The 23,795-nt window shown below is 36.7% G+C and overlaps 1 protein-coding gene across 1 annotated transcript in view; it reads left to right on the forward strand.

The window, feature by feature from the left end:
• LOC145670651 (dynein axonemal heavy chain 1-like) overlaps positions 1-23,795 on the forward strand; it is a gene marked incomplete at its 3' end in the record, with an annotated part of 1,762,390 nt that overhangs the window by 231,770 nt on the left and 1,506,825 nt on the right. Inside the window, 2 exon segments of the mRNA XM_081739441.1 lie at positions 6,092-6,255; positions 20,319-20,523. Coding sequence (XP_081595567.1) covers positions 6,092-6,255; positions 20,319-20,523 — 369 coding nt within the window.

A 23,795-nucleotide genomic window follows, 5' to 3' on the forward strand; every position in this document is an offset into this window, starting at 1 on the left:
AACCGGTTCCTAAGATCCGGTTCTGGAACCGGGTTTTCAGATCCAGATCTGGAATCGGTTCTTAAGATCCGGTTCTGGAACCGGGTTTTCGGATCCAGGTCTGGAAACGGTTCCTAAGATCCGGTTCTGGAACCGGGTTTTCGGATCCAGGTCCGGAACCGGTTCTGAAAACCAGATCTCCGAGAACCGGTTCCTTGCGGAACCGGTTCCGCCGGAACCGGAACTTTGTGGCCATCCCTACATAGAACACGCTTACATTTGTTTCAAGTCTCAGGTCTTTATCGTTCTTAGATCAAAAGATATATGCAATCAAACTTTCAAACTTTGGGTTGCGCGACTTTACGGACACACTATATATACACACCGGGTGATTCAATAAGAACGTAAAAGGTCTATGTTGCAGCTAATACTGCACGTAGAGCCTTCAAACAAAAAATTGAATTCACAAATCGTATGTGTAGAATGCAATAAAAACAGTAGCGAGACCAGTGGCGTCTTGTGAACACCTCCAACGGGGGGCAACTTCAAATTTTGCAATGGAAGGGTATAACTGTTGGAATCGTTCAAAAGGACATTAAATGTCATGCAACTTTTAGAGGACAAACTTTATCATATCCTTTTCCATTTAGCCACTAGATGCGTTGTTGCAGACCTGTATCTGACTACCCGTAGCAGGCCTTTATCTCAGCTAATAATGCACATATAGCCGTCAAACAAACAATTGAACTATCAAATCGTATGTGTAGAATGCAATAAAAATAGTAGCGACACCAGTGGGGTATCGTGAATATCTCGAACAGGAGTCATCTGCAAAATTTGACATGGAAACAGGGGTTGGTTGTGCCTCCATTGAAACAAGCGCACAATGGGAGAAACGTCGAGAGGAAACACCCTCGCACCATCTGACTTTCATGGCGTAATGCGACCGTGTTGCTGTCAACGAGTAAGAAATATACCAAGGTGTTATATTCAATACGCCGCTAAGACTCAAATTTTTTGAGGTGGCTGAGATGAACAGTGACACTTCCGTTGCCGTTCAAATCAAAATTTAGCCCGCAACTTGGGGGAGCGGAGTATATATAAAAATGATCGAGAATGACCAATATTTCAGGTCGAATATATAGTTTTCGGAGTTACTGAGATGAACAGTGACACTTCCCATGCCGTTTAAAACCAAATTCACCCCTTTATGTCCAAAATGAAACGTATTCTTCCCATACGAAGAACGGGTATTCTACTACAAACTCATATTAACAAGATGAAATTTTCATATAGACTTCCCGTTAAAATAACTGAACACGTGTTTCAGCACTTAAAAAAAAAATCTTAAGCTAAAAGAGGCGGTTTCTACAATACTTAAATTGTCCACTACCTACTCAGAAAATGCCTAATATAAAGATTCACTTTAGCTGAAAGTGTAACACTTGGTATTTGAACTCTTAACAAAAAGAAGGGATTTTTTAAAGTATTTTTGAAAGTTCCTTTCCTGAAGGGAAATAATAGCAATTTATTTAATATTTAAATTTCCCACTGTTTATTCAGAATATGACCAATATAGGGATTTGATCGAATTGGACGTATGAAAATTGGCATTTGAAGTTTTATTAAACATAAGAGATGTAGATAGGGATGCGCACGAGACAAGATTTGTGGCTGTCTCGTCTCGAAAATTTGCTGTAAAAGTGATGTCTCGACTCGAAAAATGTATATTTTCCTATTGGAAGAGCCGTGTCTCGACTCGAATTTTGTCAGGAAAATCCTGTCTCGACTCGTCTCTTACGCATCCCTAGATGTAGATGTATGTCGTGTACCACGGGGAGCGCACATAGAACATTTGTAATGATGTGTAAGAAACTTGAAAATATGCTTTTTCCAATGATGTATCACTCATTGTTTTGTAGGTAATACTTTGTGATGTACATTCATACAAAACCCGATGAATCACTTATAATAACCCTGTATTTAACACAACTTAATGCTTTAAAACGTTAATTAAGAGGATATAATATTTGACACAACTTAATGCTTTAAGAGATTAATTGAGGGGATAATATTTGACACAACTTAATGCTTTAAGAGGTAACTTGAGAGGATATAATATTTGACACAATATTTTAAGAGTGAAATTGAGAGGATAATATTTGACACAACTTAACGCTTTGAAAGAGAAATTAAGAGGATAATATTTGACACAACTTTATGCTTTAAGAGAGGAATTGAGAGGATATGATTTTTGATACAACTTAATGGTTTAAGAGATTAATTGTGGGAATAATATTTGACACAACTTAATGCTTTAAGAGATAACTTAAGAGGATATAATATTTGACACAACTTAATATTTTAAGAGTGAAATTGGGAGGATAATGTTTGACACAGCTTAACGCTTTGAAAGAGAAATTAAGGGGATAATATTTGACACAACTTTATGCTTTAAGAGAGGAATTGAGAGGATATAATATTTGATACAACTTAATGCTTTAAGAGATTAATTGAGGGGATAATATTTGACACAACTTAATGCTTTAAGATATAACTTGAGAGGATATAATATTTGACAGAACTTAATACTTTAATAGATTAATTGAACGGATAATATTTGACACAACTTAATGCTTTAAGAGAAAACTTGAGGGGATATACTATTTGACACAATACTTTACGAAAGATATTGAGAGGACATAATATTTGACACAACTTAATGCTTTAAGGAATTAATTGAGGGGATAATATTTGACACAACTTAATACTTTAAGAGAGAAGTTGAGGGGATAATATTTAATACTACTTAACGCTTTAAGAAATCCATATTGTTACTGGGGCTCTAATAATAGACATTCTAGTGAAATGGAACTTGATAACATTTTTGATCATATTTAAGGTATTTTATATCTGTATTGTTTTCTAGAATATGGTGAAAACTCTTCCATACTTTGTTTATATAGTCATGTTCGTATTGTATCACATGAAGTAAAAGAATTATATCTCGAAGGGCGGGGAACTTAAAAGAGAGGACAGTTGGCCCCCGATCCTTCACAAGCTACGGCCATGACTGTTACAATCCTTTCATATGCCCAGCTACAGACATTATCAACTGTATAATATTTAAGAGGAAATATTATTGAAATCTCGTTGTAAATATTATGTTCCAGTTGTTATTGCCTTTTGCTGCTGTTTCCACTCTTTCCTTTTTTTCTTTTGTACTTTGAATTCTCTCTTTGTTATTGAAATATGGAAACACATATACATGTATTTTTTTATTTTTCCCGTTTTCTTATTAGATATTGTATTTCTTATACAGTCTGTAACCATTACATCTGATAATATGTAACAAAAGAAATCTTCATGAAACACTTCTTTATTTTATTTCAAAATGTTATTTCGTTTTGTTTCCTAGGTCGGCGTGGTTTATCGATTGGTAGGCTATAGGTCTTATGTTTCGACAATATTATACTCGTACAAAAATAAACATTGAAGAGTTAATATGGTAATAATTCTAGACTATATCTTATTATCCATAATCTATACTGCCCTCTTGCTAGAGCCATAATGAAAAATTTAATTAGTGTGTAGTTCAGTATCAGATTCATCTTGTTGCATGATCATCATACAGCAAAAATTTTTAGGTCTTCAAAAATTGTTTTCTTTCGTAAACTACGCATTATGTTTTTACATTTATCCAACATATTGTTCAGTTCAATCAAATTTATTGACTAATCTAGCGACTAGCATATGCCTCGTCTTCATACAAAATGTTTTTCGTTAAACGCAGTAATTGCTATCATTTCCAGTATTAGTGAATACTAGATAAAAGTCATCAAAGATTAATGGTTGGCTGATATGATTGCAGTTTAGCGACCCTTTGAACACCGAGGCTATGAAAGACATGGACCTACAGATTAATGTCAAATCCGAACCAGATGACCTCGAACCCTGGTCTCTCATTAATATTTCAATTGGCAATCGCTTGAAAAAATGAAATCTTTAAGTTTAACGTCCCACGATTATGCCTATGAGGCTATGAGGATGATTAAGGCAAGTTATGGATAATGGAAGAACTGGTGAAATGATAATATCGGAGAAAACGGCAGTATCCCCAGAAAAGCCACGGACACGATGTTGTCCACCAGAAACTTACTTAGTCGGGGATCGAACCAGGGTACCTTCGCACCAGAGGTAAGCGCTTTATCACAGAACCACTGTGTCCCACTTAATATCTTATAAGATAGATGTTATTTCTTAGTATTTTAACTATTAGAATAGGAAACGTGACTGTATGATCCAAAGATGTGTTTGGAAGCCATGATAATACAATGAGAAAGTGACACACAAATGAAGACAAGGGACCGAAGTCTATTTGCAAATCATACATATGGGAGAGATACCTGGGGACCACGTTGAAGGTCATGTGACACAGAAACACTGTAAATGGCGACAGTAAAGCATGTCGCTTGTGTAGGCTCATACTACCAATTTCACATCGATACTGGTTACCACTGCAGAAACGTTCAGTATTAGGTTGTTTACTCGAACAGCTATACAAGTTGCATACTGTGTTTCCATACTATGATGAGGTCAACCTGCAGCTCCGTGATAATACATCTTCCTCTTGCACTGCGTCATTTGAGTCCCAGATCGTGAATTTAGGGCTGCAATCGAACATCCAAGGGATCAGAGAGAAGTGGCCACCCCATACTCGAGATATTGTTGTGTTCCATGTATTTATAACATTTTCCTGGTCGGCACCTACGTATTGCCAGTTTTGTAGAAGAATGTCTTAATGGTGGTGTCGGACTTATGGTTTGGGATTGTATCATCTTAGGGACCCTTGTACACTCCTGCAGAATATTTGGATGCATACGATATAAGCGGACGTTATCCTGCAACAATATGTACGGCGTGTATGACACTGGGTTTCATCTAACTATCTAACTCAATGGCCTATGGAGCCCGGAGGTTCCATACCGTTTTCACAAAAGCTCTTCACTCACTTTTATCCTCAGCCAACTGGACACTGGGTTTCATCTAATGAACAGTAATAACCGCTAACATAAGGTTCAGGTGGGGAGGTATTATCTGGAACACAATGATGTCAGGCGTGTGGAATGGTAACCACGCTCTCCGGTTGGTATTTGGATCACTTTAGACGTCCATTGCAACCCTAAATTTACTACTCCGGACTCTAGATGACGTTGGACGGGTGTTTATGCTAACGTCGGATGTATTGCGATAGGGGCTGATGTTGGCATCATCTGAATTGTAGAAACACTATGTGAAACCCGTTTAGACATTTAGGTGAACAAACCTAATAGTCAATGCTTCTGTCGACGTCAAATGGAAACGATATGAAATTTGCAGTATGAGCGCAAACAAAGCAAGCGTATTACAGTCACCATTTGTTGTGTCTGTGCCATAACCTTCAGTGTGGTCTCTGGTTTTCGCTTCGGAACATGTGGTCCACAGATAGGTTTCAGTGTCCTGGAAGTGGTGTTAGCATCGAAAATGATACAAACAACCATTTTGGGTTTAAGTTGACCACTATAGACAAAAACGGTACTAGGTTGCGAAGTGTGGTTTCTTACAATCAGCTAAGCGTCCCAAGAATATATTTCATTTCCTTTACCCTCTACTAAATCTATAGATGATAAAAATCCATTACAATTTATTGTTTCGAAATTGATCTACATAGATTAGAAACGATAAAAATGTAACGAGATGAGTTTTTTAAATTTATTTACCTTTTTAAGAATACAATCTCACTTAATCCTATACTCAAACCGAAAGTGTCAGAAGCCAACCACTTCCGGTTTCACAGTTGATCGCTATAGAGTGGAAACAGTAAGAAGTAGTTTTTTGAAGCCAATTAAACGCCCTAAGAATAAATTTCACTTTCACTGTAATCTCTCTACTAAAACCGGAAGTGGTAGATATCTACTACCAGTTTTGGTTCCAATAATAAAATTGAGAAAATACCCTGTCATAGAAATCAAACTCTTTTACGTGGAGGACACGAGTCAGTGTTTGTTGTTCTAAAAATATATATTTCTCTTGTTATGTCAATTATTTAATTATTGTTTCTGTTCAATTACAGCTTGCAGGATTCCGAAGCTTACTACGACTGCCTCTGACCTCAGTGCAACGAAAGGTGTTAGGAGGGCTGATTGTGATCGAGGTCCACGCGAGGGACGTCGTGGCTGATCTTGTGGAAGAGAAAATCACAGATCTCAATGACTTCGAATGGATAAAAGTTCTCAGGTAACATTTTTGTGAACAAAACTTCTTAACATAGAAGTGACACCCGAGTACGTTCTGGTTCTCTTTCTATACATTTCTTTCTGATCATCAATCGTCTTTGAGGCCACATTGCAACGTTAAATGAATCTTGTAGCTGTCATAAAAAAATCCTTGTAACCCGATCTTTCTATTTACTATTTAAATGCTACAACTTCTTGAAAGCAAGAAAGGCGTCTCCACATATGCAGCAGTGCACTCTAGTGGACAAACAGTGAACCTCCTCATTAAAAACGTGTATTTTGGCCCATTCCTCCTCCCTGTCCAAAAGAATCCGTTGTTTCGGAAGCGGCGAAACTGGTTTTTCCTTTATGTCAGCGGGAGGGCGATAACAGGTAGAAAGCAAGACTACCCAGAAAGTTGCACATGGTTCAACTCCTTGCAAGACGAAAATAAAATGTATGTCTCTTTTAAGATTATATTTACATGGTGAAATATGGTAGGGTTTCAAGTTTTTTTTTTAATGACAGCTACAAGTTCTTCTAACGTGGCAACCTCCTTTGCTGTAATTCCCAGTTATTGCCAGCTGTAATTCCTTAGGAGGAGCAAACGATTGGTATAGACATTTTGAGATGAAGATTTATCTTTAAAATACCTGAAATAATACTTTCATTCTGTATTACCTGATCTACATTGCAATACCAATTCCTGGGGGCAGTTGGAGTAGTAGACAAGGCCACCTGGGGACATCTCTTGGCTACTTTAGCTCCTATCAATTCATAATTTCACTTTGTGTCCGTCTAAAACAGTGGTCGCCAAACTTATGAAACTTCTGAAGTACGGTACCGTTTGTAAATCCTCCTGTGAGCTAAAAACCAAAATAGGTACAGCTCACAGATGACGAGAAGAACCCTAGCAGAAGTAGTGTGACGTAAGTATGGGCTCGCCCAGTTTTCGCACGGGGGTTTCAAATGACACCACGGAATAGCACACACATAACTACGCGGAGTAGCAGACGACATCTAAGTATAGACCACATCTCAAAAACCGAAAATGGACTTGACCGTGTCGTTGACCTTTCTCCGCTATCCCGATTTTAGGGTTCTTCTCGTCATCTGTGAGATGTACCAGCATTTTATAAAAGAATTTTACATTTGTTTATTGCCTATAATCTTACACTTCTAGTAAATATGAAATCGAAATACCCAAATTAGCAAATGTCTAAAATACACACGAAAAACATTTCCTGCTCAACTCCACACGTCACGGACAATCAATTGTGACATGAGGTTGACAATGGCAGATGCGCAGGAGATACAAGCGGTTGTTGTGGTCAGCGACACCTGTCGTTAGCGTCAACCGTCAACTCACTGAAGAAATGAAGGTTAGCCAACCAGAACGTAAACGCGAATTACCGAAAATGTCCCGCAAGCTAGTAATAGCGATCACCGGTTTGGTGATTACTGGTCTAAAGTGTTTATGAGGTGAAAGTCTCATGATAAGAGACAAATTTCATATACACACATTATCTGGTATTGAGTAGATATTTTGACCTGATCACTAAGGCACAATGTCAGCTCAGGTCCTGATAGATAGTTCATTTCTTTCAATCTTCACAGATGGCTTCGCTTTAAACTATAGCTTGTTCGAGATCCGAATTTGTAAACTTTTAGTTGTTGAGTTGCTATGGCGATGAACTTTTCCGAAGAACTTTTATATAAAGATTAATACCTGAGTATCAAGAGACATCGAGACCACGACTGTCATAAATTTTCAAATAAACCCATGGTATTTCTGACCAGATAATGTACACTGAACCTTATATAACATGTCTTGCTTTGTCACTTGTTACAGGAATTTAATTATGTTCCGATGTAGAGATGAGCGCAGCGATCTGGATGCATGGTAGGGGTAGTTGTGTAATACGTAGTTTCTCGTTCTGTGTTACATTCTACGTAGGCGATGCACTCAAAAAAAGATGTTGCTTTAAATGACGTGTTTGTTCTTGGTCTTTGATACACCATTGTTATTAGTTTGTGATTACCTATTGTTGCGAACTGCAGCCAAACGTATTGTATGCCGATCGGAGAAGTACAATTTGAAACAAACACAGTTCAACACAGTTAGATGTGTTATGAAAGAAATCAGTTTTGGTTAGTGTTACTCACCAAGGTGACCAGAACTTTTACTTTTAAAAACGGGACGCGTACGAATCGACGACGGGATGGGGGGGGGGGGTAACTTCCATATTGCATTTTGGGACTCAGCGGTGTTTTCAATTTACAAGTACTACCCAAAAATACTTTTAACTACTTCAACACTCAGAATTACCATTCGATTCCCACTTGAATCACAGAACACTCAATTCTCATTTGAATATACAGAAGTTCTAGGCACGGCTGAACCTTCCCAATGAGTGTTAGTACAGAAGAGTGTAGAATTAACATTGACCATTTATATTTTAAATAATAATTACGGGACACCTGGGTCATGTTTGCTTAAAAACGGGACATTTAAGAGTCCCGTTTGAGAATCAGAAAGAAACGGGACAACGATTGCAAATAAGGAACTGTCCCGGCTAAAACGGGACGTCTGGTCACCTTGTTGCTCACGAAACAAGAAATGTTTCCTCTTGTTTCAAGAATGAGACCATACGGCTAATTTTAAATTCGAGACAAAGTACATTATAATTCTTGTCTCATTTTCGAGAGAAGACGAGAAATTTCGCGAGACTCTTGACAAATAAGAGTTTACTCAAATCTTAGATATCAACTGTCTTAGATCTGTTTCAGTGTTAAATGATTCATAATATAAAATTACTATAAATTGACTAATTGGTTCATGTTCGCTTTACCATCCTAAATAACAAACTAGAAATACAAATCAGTCAACAAAGCAACGTTTTATTTTTAAAATAATGTGAATTCTTTTGAAATCATGAACTAAAATTTATAATTAGACCTCGTATTTGTTTCATTTAATAAACTAAAACAATCTACATAGCTTGAAGAACCGAAGCCATTAAAATTTTTATTAGAAAATGTTCATTCTTGCAATGATCGCGAAATTAAAATAATTAAAGAAACTAGTAAACTGAGCCGTTACAGGAGCATAAAATTCTTTCTGAGTTGACAAGTATTGTTTGCTAGCTGTAAGTATGTGGAGTCGGGGAGAGAAAAGAAGAATTAAAAGGGAGGGCTTTCTTGAGTAATAGAACATCCTCTTTTTTTTCCCCAAGAAATCAATTAATACGGATGTTGACAGACTCATTTTTTAGGTTTACACTTTATTTTGAAAGAAAAAACGATCTTGAGAATGTATTTAATTACCAATAAAAAGGGTCAAAAATGGCGAAAGACTTTTACAAAATAAGCTATATTTAAGGCTATAAACATTTTGTAGATTTGTATGGCTAAGTGCCTCTCCAAATATGCTAGATTTAGCCAAAAATATGCTATATTGGCATCACTGGGGAGAATTGCATCTAAATATAACAGGATTTCAGAAACTGATTCTGAACGCTGATTGGCTGTTCAAAACGGACTTAGCTAATCATAACAAAAGTTGAGAAAAATGAAACTAAACACCGTAAATCCACTTCCCTCCCTGTTCCAGTGGAAAACTAAGCTACCAATTAAATGTTTCCACTAACTTGCCCCTTTGTTCGTCAATTTTAAGTCTTGCATTCCAATCCATAACACAGTCCTGTTCATTTTCAATAAATCTGGCCTCCTTCCACTTTCTGGTCAACGTCCTTTGTTCCCGTCAAAACGCTTCAATCTCGCACCAATATGGAACATAATATTAATTTGTAGCTTAGTTTTCTGCCGAATCAGGGAGGAAAAAAGGATTTATAGTGTTTAGTTTCAATTGTGTTAACTTTTGTTATGGTCGGCTGATTTCGTTTTGACCAGCCAATCAGCGTTCAGAACCATTTTCTGGAATCCTGTTATATGCAACTCCCTCTTCTTTTTACAGTGTCTGTTGTGGCCACTATGTTCAGTTAGTTGGCGAAACTGTTACAGTAGTTATTATTTTAAAAATAAACGTTGCTTTGTTGAATGATTTTATTTCTACTTTAAACTATAAATTGATAAAGTGATTGTGTGACTATAATCAAGAACACTTATCTACCTACGTTTAAAGGTATGCAATTCATTACAGAATATACTCCAATAATAAGTATGGTCTAAATATTGTTATACGTAGATCATACACTTCGTGGACAGGCCCGCAACTAAAGGGGGAATAGGAGGGCCTGGCCCGCCCCTAAACTTTTCATGGCCCGTCCAGACCTCAATACAAAATGCTATTATTAATACAAAAAACACACTTTAGACATTTGTAAGAGAATTTTTAATTACTTGCCTCCCCCCTATGCTATTCATGCCCCCCCCAAACGTCTGTGGCTAGTTGCGGGCCTGTTCGTGGATATGTTGTGACGCGAAAGAATTTTCATAAGTGCTAAAGTGACATTAAGAAAATGTCAGAGAGTTAATAGAGTACATAAATTTCTAAACGAGAAGAAAAATGTTTCGACAGGAGAGGAGATAGAATTCTTGAAGAATCAAGAAGAGACGAGGCTGCTAGAAAATTTAACCCTTATCCGGGCAACCGGGGCCTCACAGGCTCAGTAACTTAATTTTTTTTTAAATTTCTCAATTACCATACATATTTCGATGACAAAATTCTGAATTCTTCTATCCTTAGTCGAAGTTAAAATCGTGAATATATCGAGTTGGTAAAGGTAATGAATTATTTTTTAAAAAGTTGAAAACCTTTTTCTGACGTAACTGGGCAACCGGGGCCTAGGAGGCCCCGTATATCTTCAGTGCAATTCTTGTGAAATATTAGATCAAACGGTCACATAATTATATATTGAACACGTGGCTATTGTAACCTTTAATCGGAAAAGTGTGTGACAATAGACATTGAATTTTACGTGTCCTGCACTTAAAATATATACCGGGCCTCACGGGTCCCGGTTGCCCGTTTACGTTACAAAAATGTTTCGACCGGATTTGCTATTCTGTTTGGCTTAGAAAAGGAATACACAAAGTTTTGCTGCTTGATAAAAAATATCTATATCCTAGATTAGTCGGAACAGTATGTGACTATAGACATTGAATTTTGAGTGTTCTGCACTTAAAGTATGTACTGGGCCTGACAGGCTCCGGTTGCCCGTCTATGTTACAAAAATGTATTGCCCGGAGAAGGGTTAAAAGACAAGATTAAAATACCTTATTTCTCATCTCGCCTCCCTCATCAAAAACACTAATCTTGGTATTTAAAAATGCAGTTTAAAAATACTTATTGATATAATAGGTTACAAACATAGATCATATAGACTATAGGGCTAAATCATGAGCTGAAGCATGATTTTCTGTGTTCGTTTGCTCACGTGGATTTGTGTCCGCTATACAAGTCACCAACGTTGTTTCGGCATAATTCTAAATAATTGAAATAACCTGAGGCTATTTAGGAACATTGTATAGTCTGAAGTTCTGCAGTGAGCTTAGAAAGCAACGCGAGGTACTTGAATGATTCCTCAGCAACTTTACTAGGATCTGCAAATGGCACTTTCAGGATTGCTGTTAGTATCTCCGTACGTCTGTCTGTTACCCAACACAGTAACTATTGAACGAAAGTAAATTTTGATTTTTTAAATAGATATATAGAATATTTCGACCAAGTTCATTAATGAAGCCAACCTGTTAAAATCTTCACTAGTAAAAATACTTTAATTATAGCTACCCATATTCTATTTTCTACTATTCAAACAAATTTAGTAGAAGTTCATTGCATCTTTAAATGGCAATAAATATCCTGTTGTGGTTGACATCTACCGGATGAAATTGAAACTTCTAGTGCGTAACCCTTTTTTGTCTACCAGAGTTTATTATTTCTATGCAAACAATGGCCCGCTAATATCAATAATTGCTCTTTTGATATCCTCCATTACCGTTAGCTAATGCTTGTTGGCAGTGGAGTAAGTAAAGGCTTGGGGACCCTCCCGCAGATAGCATGGAGCGGGGCCCCTTCTCTACGTCCACTACACGATTTGGGGGCCCCCTGTTGGCTTGAGGGCCCCCCGCAATGCAGAGTCTGCGGGGCCCTTATTTACGCTCTTGCTTGTTGGAAAATACAGAAAGCATTTGTTAGGAGTCAATAGGTACAGTTCAATTTTAGGTGATACACAGGAAAATGTTAAGAGTGAAATAATCGGACAATGTGTTAAAAGTTAATGGAGCAATTATATAAACAACTATTGGTTGTGGTACTAAAGAGGAAAAAAATGAACTGCTAAACTTAAAGCAGGAATTGCTGCAGTTTATGTTTAAAGAATTCATGTGCTGGGAGCAAAAAATCCAGGAATTATGGGATAAAATGAAGGAAATAGAGCGAAAGTTAGAAAATTTGGAGTTAAAGAAAAGGTTGAAAAAGAACAGAGATATCTAAAAGTGAAGAAAGGAAGGCTTTTTAAGTTACTCGCATAATGATTTATGAGATGTTGTTTATTTTACAGTTACTTATTATCAACTAAATGTTAGGCTTTTTTTCAGTTCGTGCAGTTTATTTGCAGGTGTACCCGAGAGGATGTTGAGAGTACAGTTCACTTTTAGGTGTACCCGGGAGGATGTTAGGAGTCAATAGGTACAGTTCAATTTTAGGTGATACACAGGAAAATGTTAAGAGTGAAATAATCGGACAAGGTGTTAAAAGTTAGTGGAGCAATTATATAAACAAATGAGTAACGTTACTATGTTGTTATTGATATGTATGAAAAAGAGTTGATGATATAGTAATGCCAAGAGTGGCTGACATTATAAAAATAGTGATTTAAATACAGGAAGGTTCCTGTTAGTATTTGTCAGTATATTGGCATATGATTAATTTGTAGTAGATGTAAAGTCCAAATAAAATTTGGAGCGTAAAGAAGTAAATAGGCTTTTTAAGGAACTTAGTAATTTGAAGTTAGTTGTGGCAATATCTAAGCACATTGAGTATCTAGAATAAGCTTAACAGTATTAAATGCATGTTCTTCTACAAGGATCATGCAAGAATGTCTTATAAGGTTATAGGATTATAATGCTAGTACTGCGTCCGTTACTCCACAGGATAATTTGTGAACGAAAGCAATTTTTTCAATTTGATTTATGCAATGGATAGTTAGAACAATTATCTCAGTCGAGTTCGTTAGTGAAGTCAATCTGTTAAATTCTTTATGGATAACGGTGATCTTAACATTTGCTATGATTATGTTATGTTGTACAGTCAGCGACAAAAGTACTTTCCGTGTGATGGAATTATTTTCATAAATAACTTCAGAATGGGAGGACAATTTTCAATAAATTAAAAAGAATGTAATTTTCTGTATGCCATACCATCGTTATTCCCAAAATAAATTTTACCAAATGGAAAAAAAATACTTTCGTCGCTCACTGTACTATTAAAACAAAAGTGTATAATCATAGAATGCTAGAACTTACACATCTCTCCGTTAGATGGGAGCAGACATCATCCATGGCTAACATATACCGGACGAAATTGAAACTTCTTGTGATCAACTTTATTCCGTTTAGCAGAGTTTTTTTTAAATTTTCTTATTTTTATTTCTTTTAGTATCTTTCTTTGCCGAAAAGCAATCGAACAGTACTCTATAAAATACAAGTTCTTGAGTGTTCACGAGGTCTCTATTTTTATTTTCTAAAAAGTTTTTAAATATTTTAACTGGCATTTTGATGCCCTATAGCATTAATAATACTTTCGCGTTATTTTGACCCAAAGTATAGCGCTCTACTAGTATATATGTCGGGTGTTCTAGAAATGGCACCCACGAATAATAAAGCGCTATGCTTTAGTTCAAAATAAAGCGAAAATATTATTTTAATGATATACCCTCCGGGGAATTTCATTATGTGGTAACGTATCATATTAACTTAGAACCATTAACATTGCTCTGTGAATACATCCGAGTTAAGTGAATTGTTATGCTAATAGGTGATGCTACTGTCAACGTGTATCGACTTCAACTGCCATCTGGAAAGAATGAATGTAACTATTTCATGGATTTGTATATTTAGTCAATGGTTCTTTATCTGCGACGTTGCCACGTAGTGCAATTCGTGTCTATAGGACACGAGAGTTATACAATTATATATACTTTATACTATCAGGTGAGGCGCGAGGACTTTTAGAAAAAGACCCTACAAAAGAAGATATTTACAATGCAACATGCATACTAAAGTCTGCACCCTTCTTTAATAATACATAGTGGACTATCTTATTGACTTTGCTGAATATTTAAATGTACCGGTTTTTATTATTTAAATTCCCCCTGTGCTCGTATTTTTCAATTTTCACATAAATGTTTGACTTACCACAATCAATAATTATTAACACCGGCTAATAACATTAAAAGGTGTAGTCAGAGTGTACAATGTAGATCACCTGTGTTAATGAGATATTTCCAGTAGTGATTAATAAATGAAACACAGTTTATCATAGTGATAGTATTTCTTTTACGGATACATCTATTTATGTTGTGATACATTTCATTTTTGACAGGGGAGGCGCATTCAGATCTTGTTGGTTGAGGGGAGCCTCAACTGCAAAAAGTTTGGAAACCCGTGCCCTCTCTCTCTCTCTCTCTCTCTCTCTCTCTCTCTCTCTCTATATATATATATATATATATATATATATATATATATATATATATATATATATATAACAATTTTTCTACGAAAACGACTTTTAAGCAAACAAATAATAATGGAAATCAATTTTATTCACAAATAGTGAGTACGTCAATAGTAAACAACTATTTTAATATTTAGTTTGTCCACTCTTTGCATTAATAAGTGCTTTAATACATCTGGGCATTCCAGTGATCAACTTTCTGCACAATTCCCTGATTCTATCTGAATGAACTCATACTTTGATAAGACGTTGTATGAGTTCTGTTTTGGTCGTTATGGGTATTTCATCTTTCAATACAGACCATAAACTCTCAATCGGATTCATATCCGGGGAATTTCCAGGCCATGAGGGCACTTCTACACCATTTTCTTCAAACCAGGTCTTCACTGACCTTGCCGTGTAAGACGGGGCAGAGTCCTGTTGAAAAATCCAAGGTCTATCCACAAACCAGTCCCTTGTTTGAGGTAGCTAACGTCATTGTAGTACTTCTTTGTACTTATACTGGTCCATGGTGCCATCAACAATCTCCAAACGACTTGTTCCATGCACAGAAATGACTCCCCAGACCATGACCTTCTGAGGGAATTTTACAGTCTTCTTTAAACATTCCGGTGAAAATTGCTCACCTGATCGCCTTCTTAGAGTCTGCACACGGTCGTCAAGCACTGCAATGGTAGACTCCTCAGAGAACACAACCTGCAACAATACAGAACACAAAATAACACGTTGAACAGCTGAAGAAAGTGATGGAAGCAATTGAATAACGAGTAGACTTAATGACGTGAAAGTCTGCAAGGCTTAAAATTGACAGTAAAGTTTAATATTTTGCATAATTTTAATCATTTGTGTTATTAACGTTTTTACATGAATATTTTAAACTCTTACCTTCTCCCATTGCTCAGATATCCAGTCAACGTGAGCCTCTGCCCAGGCCTAACGAGACTGTTTCATCTTGTCGGTAAGACGAGGCTTTTTTCTGGGACGATATGCTTTTAGTGCGCATTCCAATAGTCTCTTATTTACTGTTCTGCGAACAATGGTAATGCCCTCTGTTGCAAGTTGGTTGGAAATCATTCTGCAAGATGCTCTTCTGTTGTTAATTGCCATTTTAATTATTTTTCTGTCCATTCTCGGTGTTGTTTTCTTAGGTCTACCACATTTTCCAACCCTATTTGATGCCAAACTGTGGCCATATTCTAATTTCTTCTTGATATTACTGACGGTTTGAGTTGAAACTTTAAGTTTCTTCGCTATTTCTTTCTGTTTTAAGCTGGTTTCTTTCAATAAAACATTAATCTGTCCAACCTTGCAAGGACTCAAATCACGAACTTTGCCCATGTCTGCTCAATTGCATAAACACATTAGAAAATCTGGGGGAAAAAGTTGGCATTAAACTTAAATGCACAAATACACAGAACTAAAGTGATCACATGCAAATGACAGGCAGACAATGCAATAAACACACATTTCTCCACACAAATGGTAGACTATTACTGTGCTCTGTCCAGACAATGCAGTGATTGTGTCAAGGTTGTCAGACGTTTTCTCTCTGTATTGCCAGACACACCCATATAAGACTGTAAAACCCACTTAAAATAACTAATAAATATTTGTTTAGTACTGGTGTGGTAAAGTAAATAAAGTATTAATTAATAAAATTGTTTGCAAGACATTTTTGCACAAAAGTTTTTTTTATCAAAAATCCATAATAATTGTGCCAGTACTATATATATATATATATATATATATATATAGTACTGGCACAATTATTATGGATTTTTGATATATATATATATATTGTAAAACTTTGTGTAGTTTTGTCTCATATATAAGGAAGAGGTAGATCTGTTAATAAAAAGAGCGTCCGGAATCGACTCCCACTACCAGTATTTTTTATTATAAAAATTTCCTCTATAAAAGTATTTTTACAAAATACTATACAAATTGATTTCTCTAGAATCAGGGTGAGTATAGGTGGTCTTTGACCGTAAGGTCGCAGACAGGATCTCCAACAGAGCCCCGTAGCAGGCTAAGAGGAGTGGAATTAAGAAACCAATGCTCCGTAGCAAGCAGAGGCAGGTTAAGTGGCCAACAGAGCCCCGTAGCAGGCTAAGCGGCTGAGGTTAGGATTCCCAGACAGAACCCTGTAGCAGGCTAGGCCAGGAGATAGGATAGGCATAGTCCCGTAGCAGACTAGAGGCCTGGGGTTAGGTTACTCCAAGAGTCCCGTAGCAGACTAAAGGAGGGTCACCAGAAAACTGGTGCTGAGCTGGATTCTTCTGTCCAATTTATAGCGTCCCTTGGGTGGCGGTGGCGCTGCTGCTTTAATTTCGTCTTCTGCTCCGTGGGAGGGGCTAAACGTCGTCTGCAGTTGATTGCAGGTCCCCCTGGTGGAAGTTCCTCTTGATGAAGCACGAGGTGGTGTTTATAAACACTTGATGCGTGGATTTGTTTGTAAACAACTTCACATGGGATATTACAATATATATATATATATATATATATATATATATATATATATATATATATATATATATATATATATATATATATATGTGTGTGTGTGTGTGTGTGTGTGTGTGTGTGGTGTTTGTGGGCTTCGTTAACAACATGTGCGAAACAAGAAGTAAGGCTTTTTCGTTTTCGATTCTCGAAAACTTTTCCTTGTCTTGTCTTCAAGTGTTCTCTTCTCATTTTGTACATTTCTGTAAGATTTAGGCTCTAAACTTCTCTTAATTTTATAAAGAAATTATCAGAATGCTTCTGCGTTACAGAAATCCACAAAGCGTGTGGTATAACGTTTAAACAACACTTATTATTTGAGTATATCGTGTAATCGCTTGCGTATCCTTAAAGGTTGATAATACCTCTTTATTATGTTCCTACAAACATTTCTTTTTGAATTTATAGTTTTTAAACTGTGAATTATGTAACCATAATATAGCGTTTCAGATCTAAGATTGAAGTAAGCAAGTGTTTCCCATGAAACTTATAAAACTTCTAGGGCGGTATTCAGAGAGGATTTGTTAATCAAGTTTTAGTCAGAGACTAGCTAGTATCATACTAGTTTTTTACTAAGGAAGATGTACCTTTTGGTATTCGGAGTCTACTTTGAGTACAACTAAAAAGTTGATTTGGGTACGATTAACTAATATAGCTCAAGGCATCGGTTGAGATAAATAAATGTGGCAACTACGGAAAAGTGGATGAGCGCATGCGTAGTCTGTAAAAAATGAAAATACATGAAATCCGAAATGTTGTGTGGCACAAGCTAAACCGTGGCTAAAAGATTACCCTGTGCTGAAGATTTATTAGTCATATATGATTAACTTCGTCAACTACTACGTTCTACATAAGGACTTTGAATACACTTTTGATGACCATCTGTTAGTCAAACCCGTAGTAAGGCATTAATCAGACGTCAAGACGACTCTGCATAAGACCCCTAGTGTCTTCTCGAATTTTAAAAATAAATTCTTATTTCGACTCTCTTCTCATTTTCGGTCGGAAATATGTTTCAGCCATCTTGACTGAGGTTATGCCTGGGTTTTCCTCATTCACACCAGACAAATGCCGGAATGATACCTCGCATAATGATATCAGGCTTTCTCATTCCTTTCTTCGCCTTCAATTTCCAGATCAGTGTGACATGGTCATAGATGCCGAAAGCCCAGAAATCTAATTCCGAATTCCTAAGTCTTATTTTCTAGACGAGACGAGAAGAGCAACACTATTCGTCTGCTGCTTGCGATTACGGCAGCGATTCGTGAGTTACAGCATTACAAGTGTACATATAGAAGGGATAGTCATAAAGTTCTCAGAATGATGTAGTTTTGGCATTTGTAATGCAATTACATTAAATCTTGTACAGCACAGTTCTTAGGCTGTCTAATTATGAATTCTACATGTGTGAGCAGGTCATTAAGGTGGATCACCACCCAGAAATCAGTACATATTTTAGCGCATTGCCTTAACTACTGAGCAATGAAACGTTACATATTATAAATATTGTACTATAAGATAGAGTAATGTTTCAGCTACAGCACAAGACACTGATTCATTTGGTTGTCTCTCCCGATATCGAAAAATGTAACAAATAATAGAAAATATTTGATTCGTTTTACAATGAGCACACAAGATGGCATTTGCTGTAAGATCTTACTAGAAGTACTCAGGTTTACGAAATGTTCATTTATATGTGTAAAGTATTTTAAAGTAACGATCTTATTACGAAATAGGTATATTGTTTGATCGTTTTTCGTGTTATTTTTCATATTTTATTTAAGTATAATTTACATTTAAGGAAATAGATTTTGAGATGAAACTTGCGTAGAACACCATAATGCGTTGTTGCCAAATTTGTACGTTTATTGTAATAGTCACAATAAGAAAATTCCTGGATTCTAGCGTTGCAGTTCGAGAAGCGCAATTGTGGTAAGATTCGAAAACTAATTCCTCTAGTAAATATCCAAGCAGAATTCCATGATTACTTCCTTTATTATCTGGCATAAGTAAACACTCGACACTATCTGGCAACGCCACACTATTTAAGCAGCGTTTAGCATAGCACTGGGAACACCTAGTGATCCACTGTAGCTGAACGAAAGAGTATGTTATGATGAGTTGTAATTTGGCAGATAGAGCAACCGTGCAAACATCAAGTTCATGTTCACATTTGAGGGAAATCTGCTTCAGAGATTTTGATAGCCTTAAAAAAGTTTAACACCATTGGATGTTTGACTCTTCCCAGGCCCGTATCCAGGGAGGGTCTAGGGGGACCGGCCTCCCTAAATGTTTGCTGCTCCCCTAAAATTTTCACGGCACGCTTGGAAATAAATTATAATATGGTGATGAACTATAATCTGATTGGATCGGGCCCCCATACTTCAGCCGGGCCCCGCCTACATTTTTGGGCTGACTATAGACCTGGCTCTTCCTAAACTAAAACCGAGCCTCAAATGTACCCGTTTCGCGAACGTAGAAGAGATCCAAACCAACGCTACCGCTGAGCTTCGGAAAATACCAAAAGAGTACTTTTGCCAGTGTTTAAAGCAATTGCAAGAGCGGTGGGCCAAGAGTGTGTGTGTGTGTTCTGAAAGTGCCTAGTTCGAAGGCGATTAAGAACATCAGGACTTATATTGTGGTAATATAGAGCTATATATTGTGGTAATATAGAGCTATAAGACAATTTCGTGAACTTCTTGACTGCCCCTCGTATTCTAGTATTACGGCTAGTGAGTCACCATTTTGGAGACCTACTCTCTCTCACAACACCGTACAATAAGACTAGCGATAGCTAATTCTGTCATCAATATCTGCTTCTGTTGTTGCGTGGTATCTGTTAAATGATTGTGTTACGCTGCAATTTTTGTCTGTTTTATTTCCAGATACTACTGGGTGGAAGACCAGTTAAAGATCCGAGCTGTGAACGCAGAGTTTCAATATGGCTATGAGTATTTGGGGAATTCTGGACGCCTTGTTATCACACCACTGACAGATCGCTGCTATCTTACTCTGACAGGGGCCCTACATTTGAAATTTGGAGGAGCCCCTGCTGGACCTGCTGGAACAGGGAAAACGGAAACCACAAAGGTAAGGAATGCAATGTCTAAAATTCCACCTGTGATGGTTTATGATTTAGATTAAAATAGAAAAAAGGCTTAAGTACTTTGGATTCTCAAATCATATATCGGTTCAAAATAAAGTGAAGTTTGAAGTTGTTGTATTGTGCGGCAACCGAGTTGATGTTTGATCCTGGACGTTGCTCTCAACATCGACTCCCTGTAGAGTGTTATCAACGCTATGACGTGGTTGTTCAAATCAGTTGACATACTGTATGTTCTTAGACGAAAATATTGTCAACATGTCACAATATTCATTCCTCTAAAACAAAACTTGTCACCAGTGGTTTGGCAATACCGCACTGTGGTTTCATTGGTTGACGTCAAACATCAGTTCGCTAGAGTCAAATACAGATAATGAACGGAGGAGTGGTATTCCTTCTATAGTTAGTGGTGATTTCGTCAAGAAAATTGACAACAAAGTTCGTGACAACCGTTGATTTAGATCCCGGAACTTTCTCAAGAATTTGTTAAGATTTCTTCGACTATTTTGGGCATAGGAAAATTGGGCTACCGGAAGCTATGTGCTAGGGAAATACCGAAAATTCTAACGAAGATTCACAAAACCAGGTTGAACGGGAGATTTTGAACAGAATAGTGACTAGCATCGAGATTTCAGTGACATATGTAAACCCTAAGACAAAACAATAGCCAATGGGATGGGATCAGACTGCTTCATCAAACAAACGGAGGGGATCCCATCAAACTTTGTCAGCGAGGAAGATAATCAAGTAGCAACGCCAAATTACAAATATGGAGCCAATTTAAATTAATTCCCCACGAGCAATTTCACTAATTACTCTAAATTGGCTCATGTCTGTATTTGGGAGTTTCCGCCCGAAGACGAGATAAACTTATTTTTTAGTATTAAGGTTTCGAATATGTTTTCGAAATTTGTAGGACTTTCTCAAATTTACAACGCTCGTACATAATAATAATAATAATAATAATAATAATAATAATAATAATAATAATCGTGAGCGATTACTGATCAAAAAGTCCATAAGTTCTGGTTTATTTTCGGTGGTACGGTTTTTTATAGACACTTTTTCTCAAATACGACGCAGGCAATTTTTGTTCACACTTCTAAAATATGGCTGACGTCATTTCCCGTTAATACCTAGTTGCAATGTAACATGATACGATCTAAGATGTAAAAACAACAAACTTTAGTGTGGTGGGCTGTACTTTTGTCACCCATAAACATTTTTGAAGAAGTTTATTGAAGTCCAGAGTAAGAATAAGTTGTATGACTAATGCCAGCCCATTGACCTATCGAAAATAGAACAACCAATGAAATGAAACGAAATGAAATCTTTGAGTTTTACGTCCCACAGTTATGCCGGTTAGGCTAAAGGAGACGGTGAAAATGAGAAATGAATGAAGAAACTAGGAGGAAACGGGAGAACCCCGAGAAAACCCACGCACATGGTGTTTGTCCACCACAAAGTTCACTTGGCGGGGACTGGGTTCGAACCCGGGACCCCAAGCACCAGAGGTGAACGCTCTACCACTGAGCCACCGCGGCCCCAACAACCAATGAAGAAAGCTGAGAGACACGATTAGTGTATCAAAATTTGCACAGCCATTCGCAGATACCCCAAAATGGCTACTATGTCGTAATCCTTGTAGCTTCCATTTACTCTGCTGAAGACTCCTAAGTAGCGCACCTTCTATACAGTGATGCCAACCTATGGGAAAATCCCATTTAGTAGGATTTTTTTGGCATTAATTTTTCCAATAGGAATAAAGAGACTTTTCGTAGAAATTTAAAGCATATATGGGATTTTTCATACATTTGCTTCGTAGACGTCAACAAAAATTATCTCTGGGCGGGAAGTAGATTACTGAGTCTTCAGGATAGTGAAAACAGTGCTAATTGTAAAACTTTGTTGCTGTAAAATGCTATTATGAAAGTGATTTGACAATGACTTAAGAATCTAAAAAACCCAGCTCCATGGAACTTATTAACAACTCTAGTATTCGAGCCTTCCTATTTCAAGTGTGGCCCCTTTCAGGCACGCAGCCAAGGGGGGGGGGGGATCCGGACCAACACCTTCGAGACCATAAGTAAAAAAATTAAGGAAGGATGAAACAAAATGAAATGAAAAAAAAAGAAGTATCAGCGTTAAAACTTAAAAAAAAGAGCTGCAGAAAGCTTTTGGTTACTCTTTCTTACGATGAGATTTGTATTACTTGCAACACATGGTGGCGAGGTGAGCAAAATATCCTGGAAGAGCCAGGGAATTTGAAATTTCTAGAAAAGTTATTTAATTCTCAGAATTTCTGCTACTAGTCAGGGGGATTTAAAGCTTCCGAAAGCATAGTGCCGACGAGTAACAGCATGGATATTTTTTATCATAATTTTTCGTCATCGCATCCTTGCAGTATCAAACATGATATTACAAAAACAATTTTCTACTACAACTTTAACCTGCCATTTGGAACAGACAGCATTGACGGAATAATAAAAACAAAAATTTATGTGGAAAGAAAGTTCAGTTAACATTTGATTCAACAGCGAGAGGAACGCAGATATTGTAAAATATTTTACAATACATTATTAAGTATGTACTTTTTATAATAGTTGAGGTCATAATAAAAGGAAAATTGGTATATTTGAATGAAGAGAGAAAGAACGTAAATACATTGTAAAATCTTTTTCAATAGTTTTTTATTATTTTACTCGAGATTTCTTTATAGTTTATTAACATACTTACCAACATATCCTTATTTTACTGTCCTAACAAACCAATATATGTTCACAGTGGCGGCGATTGGACGTTAAGAGTGGGGGGGGGGCAACCCATGATCTGAATATTTGTTTATAAATGTTAATTTACCTGGTTCATGCTAACACTTTGTTTGCCGAAACGTTGCATAACTAACAGGATACTCTCTTTTTCAGTTAAAATGTCGTGTATCTACTAGCCCGTTAAAATACTAGCCCTTTGTATTATTAAGCGACGAAAGTGTAAGAAGAGATTTGATTTCTTCCTCATGAACATCTTAAAATTCTGACTCGAAAATTGTAACAAATTTGCAAAACATATAAATAGAAAGGATAATAGTAATCATATTAATGAATAATGATACTCACATTTTTAATTCCACACATGCTATTAAATGTATGTTATTACTCTTAGAAAGACAGTAAATACTACGAGTGTATGCTACGATATTTAAAGAAATATTTTTGTAGCTTCTCGAAACATGTTCGTTGGCATTAGGTGCAGTTTTCAC

This window comes from Thermobia domestica, chromosome 14 (assembly GCF_964235325.1).
Source record: "Thermobia domestica chromosome 14, izTheDome1.hap1.1, whole genome shotgun sequence".
Lineage (NCBI taxonomy): Eukaryota > Metazoa > Arthropoda > Insecta > Zygentoma > Lepismatidae > Thermobia > Thermobia domestica.